This window comes from Polypterus senegalus, chromosome 1 (genome assembly GCF_016835505.1).
Source record: "Polypterus senegalus isolate Bchr_013 chromosome 1, ASM1683550v1, whole genome shotgun sequence".
Lineage (NCBI taxonomy): Eukaryota > Metazoa > Chordata > Cladistia > Polypteriformes > Polypteridae > Polypterus > Polypterus senegalus.
The window spans coordinates 198,400,913-198,418,884 of NC_053154.1; the positions used below are offsets into that span (position 1 = coordinate 198,400,913).

At 37.4% G+C, this 17,972-nt stretch overlaps 1 protein-coding gene across 1 annotated transcript in view; it reads left to right on the plus strand.

Annotated features, from left to right (window-relative positions):
- The first annotated feature begins 5,840 nt into the window (after nt 1–5,840).
- The window catches only part of atg4b (autophagy related 4B, cysteine peptidase), a 71,518-nt gene continuing 59,386 nt past the window's right edge, over nt 5,841–17,972 (plus strand). The window contains exon 1 of the mRNA XM_039766622.1: nt 5,841–5,940. Within this exon, the coding sequence (XP_039622556.1) occupies nt 5,931–5,940 (10 nt within the window). The 5' untranslated portion in view covers nt 5,841–5,930. The remainder of the gene's footprint in view (nt 5,941–17,972) is intronic.

Below are 17,972 nucleotides of genomic sequence, written 5' to 3' on the forward strand. Positions count from 1 at the left end.
AATCACAGCACAGAAACTGCCCTCGTTAAAGTAGTAAATAATTTGTGGGTGAATGCAGACAGAGGCCATTTATCTGTTCTCGTCCTCTTAGATCTGAGTGCCGCATTTGACACCATTGATCATAATATTCTTAGAAATCGCCTTAGTCAATGGGTGGGCCTCTCTGGCAGTGTCTTAAATTGGTTTGAATCCTACCTGGCAAGGAGAAAATTTTTTTGTTAGTTGTGGTAATCACATCTCAAAGACACAAGATATCCGATATGGTGTTCCACAAGGCTCTATCCTGGGTCCACTGTTATTTTCAATCTATATGCTTCTGTTAGGTCAGATTATCTCAGGGCACAACGTGAGCTACCACAGCTATGCTGATGACACACAACTGTACTTATCAATAGCACCTGATGACCCCGATTCTCTTGATTCACTAACACAATGTCTGACTTGTATCTCAGAATGGATGAATAGTAACTTTCTCAAGTTGAATAAAGAGAAAACTGAAATCTTAGTGATTGGCAATAATGGATACAATGAGTCTATTAGAAATAAACTGGACACATTAGAATTAAAAGTCAAAACGGAGGTAAAAAGCTTAGGGGTAATTGTTGACTGTAATCTGAATTTTAAATCGCATATTAATCAGATCACTAGGACAGCATTTTTTCACTTAAGAAACATAGCAAAAGTTAGACCTCTTATATCACTGAAAGATGCTGAGAAATTAGTTTACGCATTTGTTTTCAGTCGACTAGATTACTGTAACGCACTCCTCTCAGGATTACCCAAAAAAGACATAAATCGTTTGCAACTAGTGCAGAATGCAGCTGCTAGAATCCTAACTAGGAAAAGAAAATCCGAGCACATCTCTCCAGTTTTGATGTCACTACACTGGTTACCTGTGTCATTCAGGATTGACTTTAAAATTCTGCTTATGGTTTATAAAGCCTTAAATAATCTCGCCCCATCTTATATATCGGAATGTCTGACACCTTATATTCCAAATCGTAACCTCAGATCCTCAAATGAGTATCTCCTTAGAATCCCAAGAACAAAACTTAAAAGTGGTGAGGCAGCCTTCTGCTGTTATGCACCTAAAATCTGGAATAGCCTGCCAATAGGAATTTGCCGGGCTGATACAGTGGAGCACTTTAAAAAACTGCTGAAAACACATTATTTTAACATGGCTTTCTCATAATTTCACTGTAATCAAAATCCTGATACTCTATATCTCCAACTCATTATAATAACTATTCATGGTGGCTCTAAAAATCTGTACTAACCCCTACTCTCTTCTGTTTCCTTTTCCGGTATCCTTTTGGTGGTGGCTTGTGCCACCATCATCTACTCAAAGGACCTTGATGTTCCAACAATGATGAACAGATTAAAAGCCAGAAGTCTGTATGACCATCAACATCAAGTGACTCTGTGAGAACCCTAAATACAAAGAGGACTATTTCATTTATGTTAGGTAGAATGCCCAGAGGGGACTGGGCGGTCCTGTGGCCTGGAACCCCTGCAGATTTTATTTTTTTTCTCCAGCTGTCTGGAGTTTTTTTTGTTTTTCTGTCCACCCTGGCCATCGGACCTTACTCCTTTTCTATGTTAACTAATGTTGTCTTATTTTAATTTCTTATTTTGTCTTTTATTTTTCTTTTCTTCAGTATGTAAAGCACTTTGAGCTACTTTTTGTATGAAAATGTGCTATATAAATAAATGTTGTTGTTGTCCTCTTGGCAGATGCAAATACAGCTTTGAGTCTTCTTGGGAAAGTCTCTACAAGTTTTGCACACATGGATTTAGACAGTCTATCCCATTCTTCCTGGCAGATCCTCTCAAGCTATGTTAGCATGGAAAGTGTCTGTGAACAGCCACCTTTAGGTTTCTCTAAGGATAGTTTATAGGGTTTAAGTCAGGGCTTTGACTGGGCTACTCAAGGACAGTTAGGGGCTTGTCCCAAAGCCACTTTAGCATTGTCTTGGCAGTATGCTTCTATTACTGTTGTGCTCAAAGGTGAACTGTTGTCCTAATTTGAAGTAGGTTTTCTTCAATAATCTCTCTGTATTTAGCTGCATTCATCATTTCCTTAATTCTGATCAGTCTTCCTTGTCCCTGCCATTGACAATGATAATGCTACCACTACTATGCTTCTCCATAGGGATGATATTGGACAGGTGATAAGCAGTGCATGGTTTTTGTCAGACATTGTGCTTGAAGCTCTGTCCAATTTTTGTCTAAATACACCTGAGAATCATTTTCCTCAGGCCCTCAAGAGTCATTTAAATCCCATTTGACAAACTATTACTCAAGAGTGGCTTCTATCTAGTAACTCCATCATGAACGCCTGACTAATGGAGTGCTGCTAAGTTGTTTGTCATTCTGGAAGGTTCTCTCATCTCAGCAGAGGACTTCTGAAGCTCTATTAGAGTGACCAGTGGGTTGTCCCCACCTCCCTGTCCAAGGCCCTTCATGGCCAGTTACTCAGTTTGGTTGAATTGCCAACTCTTGACAACTACTGAGGCCACTGTAATCCCGGGAACACTCCACAATTAAAAGATGGTTTTATACCCTTGCCCTTATCTATGCCTTACCACAGTTTTATCACAGCAGTCTATAGAGAGTTCATTGGACCTCATTGTTAGGTTTTTATTCTGATATGCAGTGTGAATTGTGGATCTTATATACACTGGTGTGTGCCTTTCTAAACAATATCCAATCAAGTAAGTCCAAGTTCTAGACACACCTCAAAGATAATTAAAGCAAACATAATGCAATCTGGAGTGCCACAGCAAAGTGTCTGAATACTTAATATGAATGAGAGATTTCAGTTTTTGTTTTTTATTAAATTTGCAAGCCTTTCTGTTTTTACTTTGCCTTTATGTATTATTGAGTGTAGATTGAAGGGCAAAATGGCTAATTTACCAATTTAAAATTAGATCTACAATAAAATGAAGTATGGAGAAAGTGAAGGGGTCTAAATATCTTTTGAATCCATATATACAGTGCACTTCAGTTTATAAGAACACATTTGCATACCATATATAGCATGGTTAAATCAAAATAGAAAATAATATGCAGGAAAATTAGAAAAAAAAACAACATATACAGCACTTCAATGGTTAGTGGAATTACCTCACAAATACAGTGTCCTGGGTTCAGTTCACTCCTTGTCACCCTTCATGTGTAGTTTAAGCATTCTATTCATATGTGATGGTTTTTCCTCTAAGCACTCCAATTTTTCTACTACACCCCAAAGATATGTGTGTCAAGGAAAGTCCAATTAAAATCCGGCTGATTGGAATAGGTGTAAGTGCCTGCAATGAACTAGCAGGTTGATTTTTACTTTGCTCCAAATATCGAGGGAAGACACTCAGGAGACAGGCAGTGTGGCATAGTGGTTAAGGATTTGGATCTGAAACATATAAGGTTGTGGGTTCAAGTCCTGCTACTGACACTTTGTGACCATGAGCAAGTCACTTCACCTACCTGTGCTCCAATTGGAAAACCAAAAGAAACATAACTAATTATATCTCATATGTTATACATCACCTTGAATAAAAGTGCCAGCCAACAAAATTCATGAACCAATAGAAATGTCTATAATATATTAATAACAAAGAGGTAAAGAAGAAACATAAACAGCACACAATTAAAACTATTTTGTCTTGAAAAATCTTCAAGATTTTAATACAATTGTTCTTTATGTACTGGCTTAATTTGGGCAGCTTATATTTTTCATTTATAAAACAAAAGAAAGAAATACAATCTTTTGAAAATTCTAAAAAGCATAACCTATTTATAGCCACTGCACAATGGTTTAAAGCCCTTTCAAATAACAGAGGTGTACTAATGTCCCCTACCTACTGTATGTCTTTTTATTGTTCATCTGCCCCAGTGGTGTTTGGACTATTTTCCTAGCAGCAAGCAATTGGGCTGAGATGACATATAAATGCTACAATCCACAGATTGATTTCTGATTTATCTTGGATTTCACTAAGACCTAATCATATTAAATCCAATGAACAACACTATCATGCCAAAGTGAATATGCTATATTGCCAATTATTATTACTGAAGCCAGCATTCATTCCATTTAACATGCCATCTGATAAAGTAAACATTTGGTTTCTGACACATCCAATAATGCACTTGGGAATATTATTAGTGATGTTACCTTGGGCCAACAGGTCTTTCGAACATCAGACACCCTCTCCCAGGTGACCCAGCCAAGAGTAATCAGCTCCCAGATGGTGCTCAAGTAGCTTGTGTCCACAGCTCACTCCTCTTAATCCACAGTCACTTCAAGGCCTTCCCTGCTGTTTCTGTGGTGTTCCTGATGGCTTTCTTCTTTTGAATACCTGTGATGCCTAGGAGATTGTAGGCCTTGCACAAGGATTTAGCTGTAACCTCTACCTCTGTAAGCTTTATTGGTCACATTATGCTCTCCAATACAGTCTGCAGCACTCCTCCACCAAGTCTCCACGCTTGGCTCTTTTCCCCTAATTTTCTGCTTCCATCTTCTCCTCACAGGGAACCACTTGCTCTAGAATTACAGCCTTTTTCATTGATTCTGAAAAAAGAATTAAAAAAACTTACTAAATCAATATAGGTGAAACAAAATTTCAAAAATGTTTTTCCTTAACTTCTGCTCATTATGATACCCTATCAATCTCTAATCTGTACTTGTCCCAAATGGTTCTTATGAGGTACTGGTTTTCTGTTTGAAAATGCATTACCACTTCAATTAATATACAGGTACCTGCTTAGAAATAATAGTGTTGGAATAAAACAGTTTTAGCTTCTGTATTGTATATTTAATTACTTATTCTTTACGAGTTGTAAACTTGTTGCCCCTTTATTTTCTACTATTCAGACTTAAATAAAAAAATTGCCTTTCAGCTGTGAAAATCCAACTGATTTCAGAGTTTGTTATAACAATTTTTTAGCCATTATGAAGTTACATCTGTAAGTCTAATTGCCAAGGTGCTCCATAACAAGCATAAACTTTCTTTCCCTGTAAATTACCCAAAAATATTTGCAGCACAGGCTGGTTACTTGACTTGCTCAGGGCCACATATGAATTAGTGGAGAGAATATGTACAGTATATCTACTGCAGTGGGCTGGAGCCCTGCCCTGGGTTTGTTCCTGCCTTGAGCCCTGTGTTAGGTGGGATTGGCTCCGGCTGACCCTGTGTTAGGATATATCGGGTTGGATAATGGATGGATGAATGGAATATGTATATCTATGGTTTTCAAGCCAGCTTCATGATAATAAGGCAACAGAGCCTGCCCTTTAATGATTAAAGCTATAAAGATTTGCTAAAAAAGTTTAGATTATTGTATAGTATAAAAGGGCAGCATATTGGCAAAGTGGTAACACTGTTGCCCTGTGACAAGGCGACTGGGTTTCACGTCCCAAGTGCTCCCTGCATGGAATTTGCTCTAAATTCATTAAAATGAAGATATTTCTGTCTTTATTATAAAAATGTTGACTGAATAAAACACTGAATAAAAATAAAGGATTATAATAATCAACATAAAGACATTTTCAATATTTTCAGTTACGCTCGTTGTTGATTACTATTATCTCTATTCAAAGTTCCTCACGTTTCTGGTCGACGCCCGGTATACGTAGCCCAGCCATCCACGCTGGCAGCACAGACAGCTGACTGTCTGCCTAGCCACAGCCCCTCCTTCTCGCCAAATAACTCTAGAAAGGGGCGGGCGAAATCGACGCTAATATTGTTTTTGATTGGCTTGCTTTCTAATGCCCCGCCTCCTCTAGTTACAGCAGCTGACTTACAGTAGTAGGGGGTTCGAGCAATTGGTGAACTGAGTCTCCTACAGGTCGCGTTTATTACCTCCGATTTCAATTCCCATTGGTTGTTTGCCTCCACGTGACATCAGCTGACAAGTTAGGGTGAGACACTGACGGGATGGATGCAGGTAGGTAGAATAAGGAGAATTCTAACAATGTAGTCAGAGATTGTTTTTTAACGTTTATTCGTGAAAAAAGCGCTTTGACTGGGCTTTGAGTGAGTTTCTGATCAGCAGTACTCTGCTTTTCCGGTGTCATCGAGGCCCACATCGCCGCGTTTGCACTGGAATTGTTTTTGTAATTTGGAGTGCTGGTATTTTCTTTTGATTTAACTTGCTGTGTAACGTTTTGTAAAACACAAGATGAGTCAGCCGCTTGTGAGACTTCGGACCGACTGGCAGTTCTAGCTGGGACGGCTGCTGTCCTTGACACTTTTAATAGGTTTCTCCTGGTTCTTTTATGTTGTGTGCGAGGTGACTAACCTCAAATGAGACAGTAAAAATAAATAAATCAACGAACGATGAGATCTGGAAATTCTTGTCATAGGAGTAAGGTATATATATATATATATATATATATATATATACACACACACCTTACTCCTAGGTATGCAGTGTGTCATATTTTGTCCTGTCAGAGCTAGTAGAAGAGCTGTAAAGGAAATTTAAGTTTTTCAAAAATACGTTCATCCTTTTTCTGCCATGAAACCGAGTCCTGATGCCTATTATGAGGTCCTAGTTAATCAGTTACAGTATTTGTGTTGGAGGAAGCTGAGTCCTATTCTGACAGACATGTGTTTTGTCACTAATAAAATAGATTCGCCCACAAGACACTTTTGACAGTGTACGCTGTTACAAAATTGAATTATGAACAGTAACCTCACATATTTATAAAGATCAGTAACCATTTAACAGGTACAAAGACCGTACTAATTGTGTAATGGGTTGAAGACTTTTTAAAGTTTTCATAGTAAATGAATATTTCAATTCCCATTTTTGTTCTTGGAGATACACACATTACAATGTTATTAATTCAATCAAAAACGCACAGATGTCTTCTCTTCTTGTCCTTTTTGAAACAAGTCAAATGCATTACCATAGCCTAAATAAATAATGTATATTTGAGTTTAAAAAAGATTGAGATTTGAAGGCTTTTATGAAAAATCCATATCTTGAAAACACATTTTGCACAACACTTCTTTTTAGCTGTAATTTGAATTTACAGGCACCTTTCAATATGGAAAATTCTGGCCAACATAGCAATAAACCCATCTTTTTTTTGTCACACTCAATGCCGAGTATAGGTGCTGGTGCATGTTTCCATATTAAATGAATTGATGAAAATCAATATATATATATATATATATATATATATAGTCCCCTCCACAGTATTTGCCACCCGTGGTAAATATGAGTAAAAGGGGTTATAAAAATTTCACACTGAAAGAAATGAGAGAAATCCAACCTTTAATAGAACTAAATTTATTCTGTAATTTTAGAAACTTGGTAAACCCAATATGCTACTTTTTTGTGTATTTGTCCAATAGTAATCCTTGGGGAATTTTTTTATCCTCTTTTACCATCTTGCATGGGGGCAGAATAAACTTTGGTCCTTTTCCAGGCAAGTTGGTAACAGTTACAGTTCATATGAACTTGTTAATTATTTCCCCAACTGTAGATATGAGCATTTTCCGGTGAGTAGCTATTTTTCATAGCCATTCCTTGACTTATGAATTTCCTCTCATTAGAATTGTGTGTTTTCTTCTTATTTTACCCATGATAATGAAAGAATAAATGAATTTGGCCTCTGTCCCATCTCATATTTATACTTAAGTGAAACAAGAAGTCATAGATTACTACACATTCGATTAACTTAAAAAACTAAAATATTGATGAAAACAATTCTTGAGTTACATAGTGAAATGTACATAATGAAATTAGAATGACTTCTGTGAGCTAAACTGTGCTATGGCAGTGTTTAAAAGCCCAAGTTAATTTTCAAGCCTTTAAAACAGAGGAGTCCAAGGTGTCAAATGCTTATCTCTAATATAACAAATATTTTCTTGATCAGAAGACACTGAGATGTCATTGACAACACACGTTAATGCTACTTCTCTACTTTGTGAGAAAGACTGACTGGAACCTCTCAAGTAAGTTGTAATAAAAGTCAGACTGAAGCTATGTTGCGAAATTTTCTTGTACTTTAGGGAAAAAAAAGGAACATTTGATATAGGTTTATTTCATTAAGCATTCTTGAGTCTGGCTGTGAATTTCTGCTTTATGCTCTCCCCCATCATAACCTATCATCTCTGGGGAGGGAGCGAATGCTTTAGATTTGTCAAAATTTCCATTTCCGTTATTTTTGACGGATCTCAACATTTTAGAGTCCTATGATACCGTAAACATCAATATCTTGATGATGGGTATGTGTCTGTCTGTGCATCACAGTTTCTTCAGGATGGTCTAAAGCTAAAACAGCTGGATGGAAAAAAAGCATACTTGAAACTTAAACCTGTGATGACAATGTGCTGATTAGTTATTGCACCAAATCATGCAAGAGAAAGAAGCAATTAATTATGCATTCTTCTCATCGTTTGCTATTGTAATGACCTATGTTATGATCAGAAAGATCAGCATCAGAGCAGTAAATAATTACTGAAATGTTATAGTTCGGGTAACTTGGTACCTAGGGCGCAAAGCCTACTGATGCTGATGTCTGGAATTTTTGTTTTTGGCAAAAATAACACTTCTAATACATAAGGAACTTTTCTATTGATAAAATTTTATTGATAATGTTAAGAGCCAATGCAGAGGTGAAGCAACATTTTAGGGCTAAGGTCATTTCTACTTGCTGCATTTGTTTTTCTAATATTCAAGACTTTAATGCTGAGGGGTTGGACAGTGTTTTTAGTATTTTTCTACTTTGCCAGTCAAATGAAAGAAGGACTTGTGGAAGTTAAAAAGTTGTAATCAACTTTTTTGCTTTAATCTCTGATTGTATTCATAAAGGCAAGAATAGGTCACATATAATTAATTATGGATAAGTTTTGCCATGTTATGTTTGATTAAAAAATTCTGGAGTATTAGAACTTAGTTAATATATTTTGGACATGTGAAATTATTACCAATTTTTTATTTTTATCTCCAGTACACATTTGATGCTACAAATTAATTTCATGCCCTTAAAATTTTTCATTTTAAAAATGTAAGAATACTGGTAAACATGAGGATAGCATAATGATGCAGTGGGTAGCACTGCTACCTTATAGGTCCAGTGTACTGGGTTCAAATTTTTTGTTCTGTCAGTACTCATGCATTCTTTGGATAATCTCTCTGTGTCTGCGTGCTTTTTTCCTTTGGCTTTCTGGTCAAAGATATGCTGGTTATGTTGATTATTACTTCCAAATTGTGGATGTATCAATGAGTGGACCATCTAATGCTCCTTCAAAGGCTGTTTCCTGCCTTATGCCCAATGCTGCTGGAAGAGGCTCTCTAACCCTCTACAACCCTGTATCAGATTAAGTAGTTCTAAGAATAGAATGTTAAGATAAAGGTGAGGCCATTCAGGCCATCATGCTTGTTTGGTTAGGCAGTAACTAAGTGGTTCCCACACTTCCCAGGGACATTTTCAAAGTTGTCAAGGTTTCCACTTCTGCTATAAATGTATACAATACCGGTATGCATGGTAGCAATTATTAACTTAAAGCTGACACTATTGAAACAGAATTCTCTATGTTACACATGGAAGAGTTAGAAATAAATATATTGCACCCATCCATACTTAACTAAGAAATAGTAAGGAAATATTATATGTCCTACTTCTTTGCAATGTAATCTGATCTATTACAGCTTTATACATTTAACTTAAGGATAAATTCTTTATTTTAAAAGGACTGTCCATATATATTTTCTGCCTGTGGAGAAACAGCACCTTGGTTGATTTTGTGTCTTTATCCCCAAGAGAGAGAGAGAGATTTGTCTGCATGGGACATTCATTGAGAAATTCATTAATTGATGGGTTGCAGTAAGCTTCTGCATAAAATTACACCTGATTGTAATTGCAAAGCATTGAATATAGATTTTTATTTCTATTTGTCTGTTGAGCAACCTTTAATTCTGCCAGAGAAATATTAAGGAATCTACTTGTTAATATCTGCTGTTGATAAATTGCATAATTAAAAAGTTTTTGTTTTGGCTATTTGAATTCTCTTTCACACTGATAATTTTGTGAGTTTTCTGGTTATCACCCTGCTGATTGCCATGTGTTAATTAGCTTTTATGGGGAGCCTAGTCACCTTCAGTTATAACTTCACAAAGCAACCTCATGATTTCTGCTAATAATCGGCTTGTGTGAGTGTAGGAGCAAGAATTTAAATCTTAGTTCATATGATCTAACTGTGCAGTTTTCATGCAGTCATGTAAAGGACTCTACACAGTCATATCATACTGAGAAATCCTGCATTCTCCGTCAGGCAAGAGTAACCTTTAAATAATAATTAATCCAGATGCTATGTTATGTTTTATTGCAAAAAGAGGGACACAACAAACATTAAATTCAAAATAAATTTTAAATTAATTACATTTTTTTCTTTGTCAAAAATGTAGGTGTTAAAATGTATGCTTGTTTTTGGAAAACTAGCAGAAACAACACTAATGAGTAAATACAGTAACTCAGTCTCAAGGATCATTTTTGGAGTATTTTTGAAACAGCTTTGTTCTCTGTAAATTTCTTTGTTTGATACTGAACAACATCCATCCATCCATTTTCTAACCTGCTGAATCCGAATACAGGGTCACGGGGGGTCTGCTGGAGCCAATCCCAGCTCACACAGGGCACAAGGCAGGAACCAATACAGAGCAGGGTGCCAACCCACCGCAGACTGAACAACATACAGATATAAAATAGTAATAATAGTACAAGGCAACCTCTAAAGATTTTGGTATTTCTATTCCTAAAGTTCAGTTCATGCAACTGTGAAGAACCTGGACTTGTTGGGAAGAGGAAATCTGATTGAGGATTTATTCAAATTGTATGCATTGTTGTGGGAGGAAACACTCATGTAAAACATTTGAAGAGCTTAAAGTTGACCTGGAACAATCTGGAGAGATTATTTCAACTTCTACCATATGTTGTACACAAGACTTAGAAGGACATATGGGTGAAAGCGAGGGAGGACCCCAGAGTTGAATAAATTGCATAAAAAGGCACGACTGATCTTTGCCCAAAATTTTCTAAGAAAACAAAATCCTACTGAGGAATGTTCTGTAGACTAATATAACCAGAACAGAACTCTTTGCTGCTTTGTTTATAGGCAACAAAATGAAGCGTACAAGGAATAGAAAAGCCTACCTACAGTTAATTATGGTCATAATGTTATTGGGTGACTTCCAACTGAAAACCTTTGGAACAAGCTGAAATCTGCTACTGATGAAAGTAATCCTGCATACTTTGAAGACCTAGAACAAACTGTAATTGAGGGGAGGGACACAAGACCAGTGGAAGTGTAGAAGAAGCTTCTAGGTGGTAACATATGTTTTGAGGCTGTTATCTTTGAGTTGTGCAACCAAATGTATGGGAAGTGTGCCATTAATACTGTTCAGGTCATTTTTTTATTTTCTTGTGTAAAAAAAAATACAAGTTGTCGTATAAGTTTGGATATTCTATTAAAATATTCTGATAGTCAAAAGTTGGTACATTTCCAATTCTTTCTGGAGATATTATATACAATATACCTATAATGCAAGAGAGCCAATTATTTTCACCACAGGTACTACGACAAAAGTACCTAAGATGAACACTAGGTAGTCCAGGATAATCTTCCAGAAGTTATTTATTCAGAAGCATGCTATATATTGGTTTTCCACATGAAACTGCTCTAAAGTGAAGCATACTTAAAATTTACAAAACAAAAATAACTAGCTGCTCTTGCTTCCTATGATGGAGCTTATGGGTACCAGTATCACATTATACAGAAAAGTGTTACCTAATATGTACATTTTTCAAGCCAAGAATGTTAAGTATTTATCCGCATGTTTAGATTGCACAAATATTGTAAAACAGTGTATCCATGTTGTTTTAAAAATTTAAAAAAGCAAATGGCCAACTGTTTTTCTGAGGATCAGCCATTTTTAAAGGAGATTGGCTGTGCCTTTGTGATGAAATAAGTAAGAGGACCATGGTAGAAAAATAAAAAAATAATGCATTTTGGGTTCTTTGGGTGCAAGTGCTGCTGCAAAGATGCATGACCATAGGGTGATTAGTGTGGAGATGAGCTGATTACTTGTTAACATGCAGGCATGATCAACTCATCTGTTCCAAACTGGCAATCTGTGGGTTGTAATTAGGGCACTGCACCCATAGAAGTATAAAGAGAACCTAAGGGGAACAAAAAGGGAGGGAAAAAAAGAGAAGAGATTGGAATTAGTTATAGTAATCATGAAGGAAGATCTAGATGGGGGGTGGGGAGTGGTTATAGATCGGTTGGGAGCCAGTGTGGTTTGAGGGTGATGAAGCATTCGGGGAAGCCCCATTGAAGAGCACAGTGAGAGGTGCTTCTAGAACCATTCGGATCACTCCTGCTGAACACCAGAGACCTGGAGTGGGCTAGGAATCCTATGGACACAGCGGTGGATGAAGGGAAGACGGAATTGGCCTTAGCACGTCCTTGTCGTGGCCGATGAAAAATTGGAGATGGGTGAAAAGAGTGAGAGATAAAAGCAAGTTTAGAGAGAGAGAGTAGCAATCAGAACAATTTTAAAGGCCGATTCTAACTTTGATTTTACTCTTGATTTTATGGTATTGTTTATCTATTGTAATTTTAACTTTCTAACCTGAGCACTGACCTTTTTGCACCCACCCTGCTGTTTTGTGTCTTAGTCCATCTTGGTTCATTACTGTCTGGCATGATTTCAAGGAGGTAATGTCAGCTGCACGTCAACCTGGACATCATAGTGCTTCACTTTGCCACCTTTGCTGTTTGGCTTCCTCAGTGGCACCCTTTCAGTTGCAGGGGTATGGATTCATCTCGGAAAGTCATTGCTAAATGCCTTTATTGACATTATAGAATGCTGATGACTATGGAATTGCAGTCTCTGTTCTGTAGACAACTAGACATTGAAAAATGAAAACTTCACACTTTCATTTATATTCTATACTAGCTGTCCCCCGTGACTCCACCCTTGAAACAGGACAGACTTTAAAAATCAATAAACAAACGGATAACACTAGCTAAGCTGAGGCAAGGTACACTCGAAAACATGACGATCGGTAAACTGACTCAAATAGAGGCTGACGCGTGAGTGAGGAGGGCCATGCCCAGCTTCCTACTCCTGATGGCATGCTTCCCCCTGCCCTCGGCTTGTAGTCTCTGTCTCAGATTAATGCGAATAAATCACTCCTGCAAGCGAACTATGTTGCTGAGCATGATGAGAGAAGTTACAAAATCAACCGGAATATTCAAGCAAATTATAGAAAAAAAACATCTAAATCCATTCAATTTTTGTCCTTTTTTTTTTTTTTAAATCGTGTGTGCACAAGACACACCACCGAAAAATGACTTGGCTCTTTCAAAACTCTACGGTAGGGGTCCTCAGTCACGGTCCTGGAGAGCAGCAGTGGCTACAGGTTATCATTCCAGCCAGTGTCATAAATAGGACTCAGTCCTTGCTGATAATGAAAGTTGGTGTTTAACTCTATGCCTTGTTAGTTAGTGCCTTTATTCATCAAAGAAAAAATGTAGTTACTTTGTAGATCAGAGGTCCTCAATCACAGTCCTGGAGGTCTGCAATGGCTGCAGGTTTTCACTTTAACCAATTTATTAATTAGAACCCTTTTATTTACTACTAAAGTAATGCATTTGTTTGGCTTAATTTTAGTTCTCTTGTCTGTTACCATTCAGAACCCTTAATTGCCTATTTTAGATTTTAGCAGCTGCATTTAAGTTTTAATTGTTGCCTGTTTTCTTAATCAGACATTAGTTGATGCAGATAACCAGTAAACCAGCAGCTCTTCAGCTAATGTGCTTACCATGAAGTATCTGTAATGAAAAATGTTTAGAAATGAAAGAGAAGGGAATTGGAAGGACCATTAAGTTTTAATGTATTCTGGTCCACAAAACACACGGATAATGTTCTCACAGAAGGAAACTCTACAGTGCAATTAAAATTGCTCTTGGATGAATGCAAGCATTACCGAGCTAAATAGTTCAATACCAAGTTTAATTATCAGCATGGACTGTCTTCTAATTGGGAAAATAGTTGAAAATAAAAACCTGCAGCCACTGTGGCCCTCCAGGACTGTCATTGAGGACCCTTGCTCTAAGGCCTTTATTAAAAGTACAATACAATGTAGCTAGTTCACTTTCGATTTATTGTTATGTGTGAAAAGTACAATGAAGCTGTGCACTTTTCACCACACTGCCATTCACCTTGCATCTTGCTCCATAGGCTAAGTAAATAACAGCACAAATTGTACTTTTGGCATTGGGTTGTCATAACTCCACCCATGACGGCTGGTGCAAGCTGACAAACAAGATAGAAACGTGTCATTATCTCAAAAAAATAGTACCAAGAATCATTGTTAAAATGTATTATTTTAAGTTTACTTTTGATGTCACAAGCATGCCTCAGAAACATTGAAGGCATGTTTTCTCAAAGTGGACATATTCGGTAAGTTTTAAAAATCTTCTTTGCAGCATGTTCATTGGCTCCATTATAAAAGGCGAGGGGTTAGTGTGCGTGTTTTTTTATATATATATATATATATATATATAATTTTATAATTTATTAAATATGCTTCACTTGAGAACACAGTTTCATGTGTGTAAACTAATATATACCATGATTGTAAAGAAATAAATAATTCTATATATTGTTTAGAGTACAGTCATGCACCGAGTTACTTTTACTCCTTTTTGGACTGACCACTTGGCCATATGTCAAATTGAGGCTTTTTGAGTCACTGGTATGAATACATTCTGTGCAAGTCAGTGTTTTTCAACCACTATATCATGGTGCTAGTGGGTTGCAGGTTGCTGTTGTTGGTTCACAAATAAGTTACCTAAGCGCCAATGTTTCTGAACCTCTGGGTTGTAACCCTGGTTGCAGTTATTAGTCTGAGAATGGGTCAAAATCAGAATTCAATTTATTGGCCAGGTACACAAAATTGTCTTCATAGTATTGGTATGACATACTAGGACAACACAGAATACAAAAGATAAATAAAAGAAACATATAAAAACATATAAAACATATAAAATGTGACGCAGCATATATGTGCAATACAAAAAAAAATAAAGAGAAAGTAGTTTTAAAAATGTCCAGGCAATCTAGTTTGCAGGTACATAGATATTGAGTAGAAGCCCAGACGTAATTAGTAAGAATAACTGAACATGGGGGGGGACTGTTTAGGTGATGGTTGTTTTTGCTCTCACTGCACAAAGATGTTTGCTGGAGGGAAGTCTTTAGAACAGGTGATGACCTGGGTGATTTGGATCAGCAGTGATCTTTGCAGCACTCTTCCTTACCCTGGACTCATACAGGACTTAAGTGTGAGATAAATTACAGCCTATGATCCTTTCACTGACTTTGATGATGCATTGCAAATTGGCATTAGCCTGAACAGAGGCAGCATCAAACCAAACTGTTATAGATGAGGTCAGAATGGACTTGATGGTGGTTGTGTAGAACTGGACCAATATTGCTTATGGGAGATTGAATTTCCTCAGCTGATGCAAAATGAACATTCTCTTACGGACTTTAGTAACTTCACAGTGCCCAGAAACATAAATGATTCTGTCATCCCAATATCCGTAAATGCCAAAAGGGACTCCGCTCTGTTGGGCCCTTGAGCAAGGCCCTTAACCTGCAATTGCTGAGCGCATTGAGTAGTGAGAAAAGCGCTATATAAATGCAAAGAATTATTATTATTATTTAAGCCATTTTTAGCAATTGAAAGGTGAGCAGTTTACTGTTTCCTGAATTGTAGTTTTTGAATGTTACGGTCCAAATGATTATGGCTGCACCATTATATCAGATTTTTCATCTTTTGTCTGTATATGGACTTGTGATGTATGAAATTAGGCCTATTAGTGTTATGTCATGTGCAAATTTAAGTTTGACAGACAAATTGCCACAGGTACAGTCATTTGTATAAAGTGAGAAGAGTAGTGGGGAAAGGACACATCCTTGTAGTGCTAAGTAGTGTAGTACTAAGGGTTACGTCTGACCCACCGTGTGTACTGTGTTCTATCTGGAAGGAAGTCTGTGATCTAATGGCTGATTGAACTAGGCAGGTTAAACTGGGTGAGTTTCTTAACTAGGAGCTCTGGGGTGATTGTATTGAAAGCAAAGGTAAAGTCCACAAAAAAGATTTACACAAAAGCCCCTGGCCTCTCAAAAGGGTTGGTACATAAAGCTCAGACCTAAATTCAATGCATCATCCACAGAACAGTTGGCTCTGCATGCAAACTGAAATGGGTTCAGGAACTTTTTTGTAGCACTCTTGAGGTAATTTTAGAATAAGGAATTCAAAAATCTTCATTACCGCAGAGGTTAAAGCTACTGGTCTGTAGTCATTCAGGCATGTGGCCTTTGATTTTTTTGCCATTGGAATGATGGTGGAGGTCTTAAAGTAGGCAAGAACAGTGTACAAATCCAGAGACTGGTTGAAAATGTCCTAAAAGTAGATAAAGAGAAACCAGTTAAACAAACGAGACAAAAATATTATACTTGGTCATTTATTTATTAAGGAAAATGATCGAATATTACATATTTGTGAGTTGCAAAAGTATGTGAACCATTGCTTTCAGTATCTGGTGTGACCCCCCTTTGCAGCAATAACTGCAAATAAACGTTTCCGGTAACTTTTGATCATTCCTGCAGACCGGCTTGGAGGAAGTTTAACCTATTCCTCCATACAGAACTGCTTCAGCTCTGGGATTTTGGTGGGTTTCCTCACATTAACTGCTCGCTTCAGGTCCTTCCACAACATTTCGATTGGATTAAGGTCAGGACTTTGACTTGGCCATTCCAAAACATTAACTTTATTCTTCTTTAACCGTTCTTTGGTAGAATGACTTGTGTGCTTAGGGTTGTTGTCTTGCTGCATGACCCACCTTCTCTTGAGATTCAGTTCATGGACAGATGTCCTGACATTTTCCTTTAGAATTCTCTGATATAATGCAGAATTCATTGTTCCATCAATGAAGGCAATCCGTCCTGGCCCAGATGCAGCAAAACGGGCCCAAACCATGATACTACCAACACCATGTTTCACAAATGGAATAAGGTTCTTATGCTGGAATGCATTGTTTTCCTTTCTCCAAACATAACGCTTTTAATTTAAACCAAAAAGTTCTATTTTGGTCTCATCCGTCGACAAAACATTCTTCCAATAGCCTTCTGGTTTGTCCACATGATTTTAGCAAACTGCAGACGAGCAGCAATGTTTTTTTTTGGAGAGCAGTGGCTTTCTTCTTGCAACCCTGCCATGCACACCATTGTTGTTCAGTGTTCTCCTGATGGTGGACTCATGAACATAAACATTAGCCAATGTGAGAGAGGCCTTCAATTGCTTAGAAGTTACCCTGGGGTCCTTTGTGACCTTGCCACCTTGCTCTTGGAATGATCTTTGTTGGTCAACCACTCCTGGGGAGGGTAAGAATGGTCTTGAATTTCCTCCATTTGTACACAATCTGTCTGACTGTGGATTGGTGGAGTCCAAACTCTTTAGAGATGGTTTTGTAACCTTTTCCAGCCTGATGAGCATCAACAACTCTTTTTCTGAGGTTCTCAGAAATCTCCTTTGTTCGTGCCATGATACACTTCCACAAACATGTGTTGTGAAGAGCAGACTTTGATAGATCCCTGTTCTTTAAATAACACAGGGTGCCCACTCACACCTGATTGTCATCCCATTGATTGAAAACACCTGACTCTAATTTCACCTTCAAACTAACTGCTAATCCTAGAGGTTCACATACTTTTGCCACTCGCAAATATGTAATACTAGCCGAAGCCCGCCGTAGCATACGGCGTGTAAAATAGGAACGGAAAACGGTGAGAAAGGAATTCATTATAACAAAGGCTTAGGAAACCACTGTCGCAGTATAACGAAAATAGCAAGGAGTGAAAGCCAATGCCAATGGTCGAGAGAGTACCTT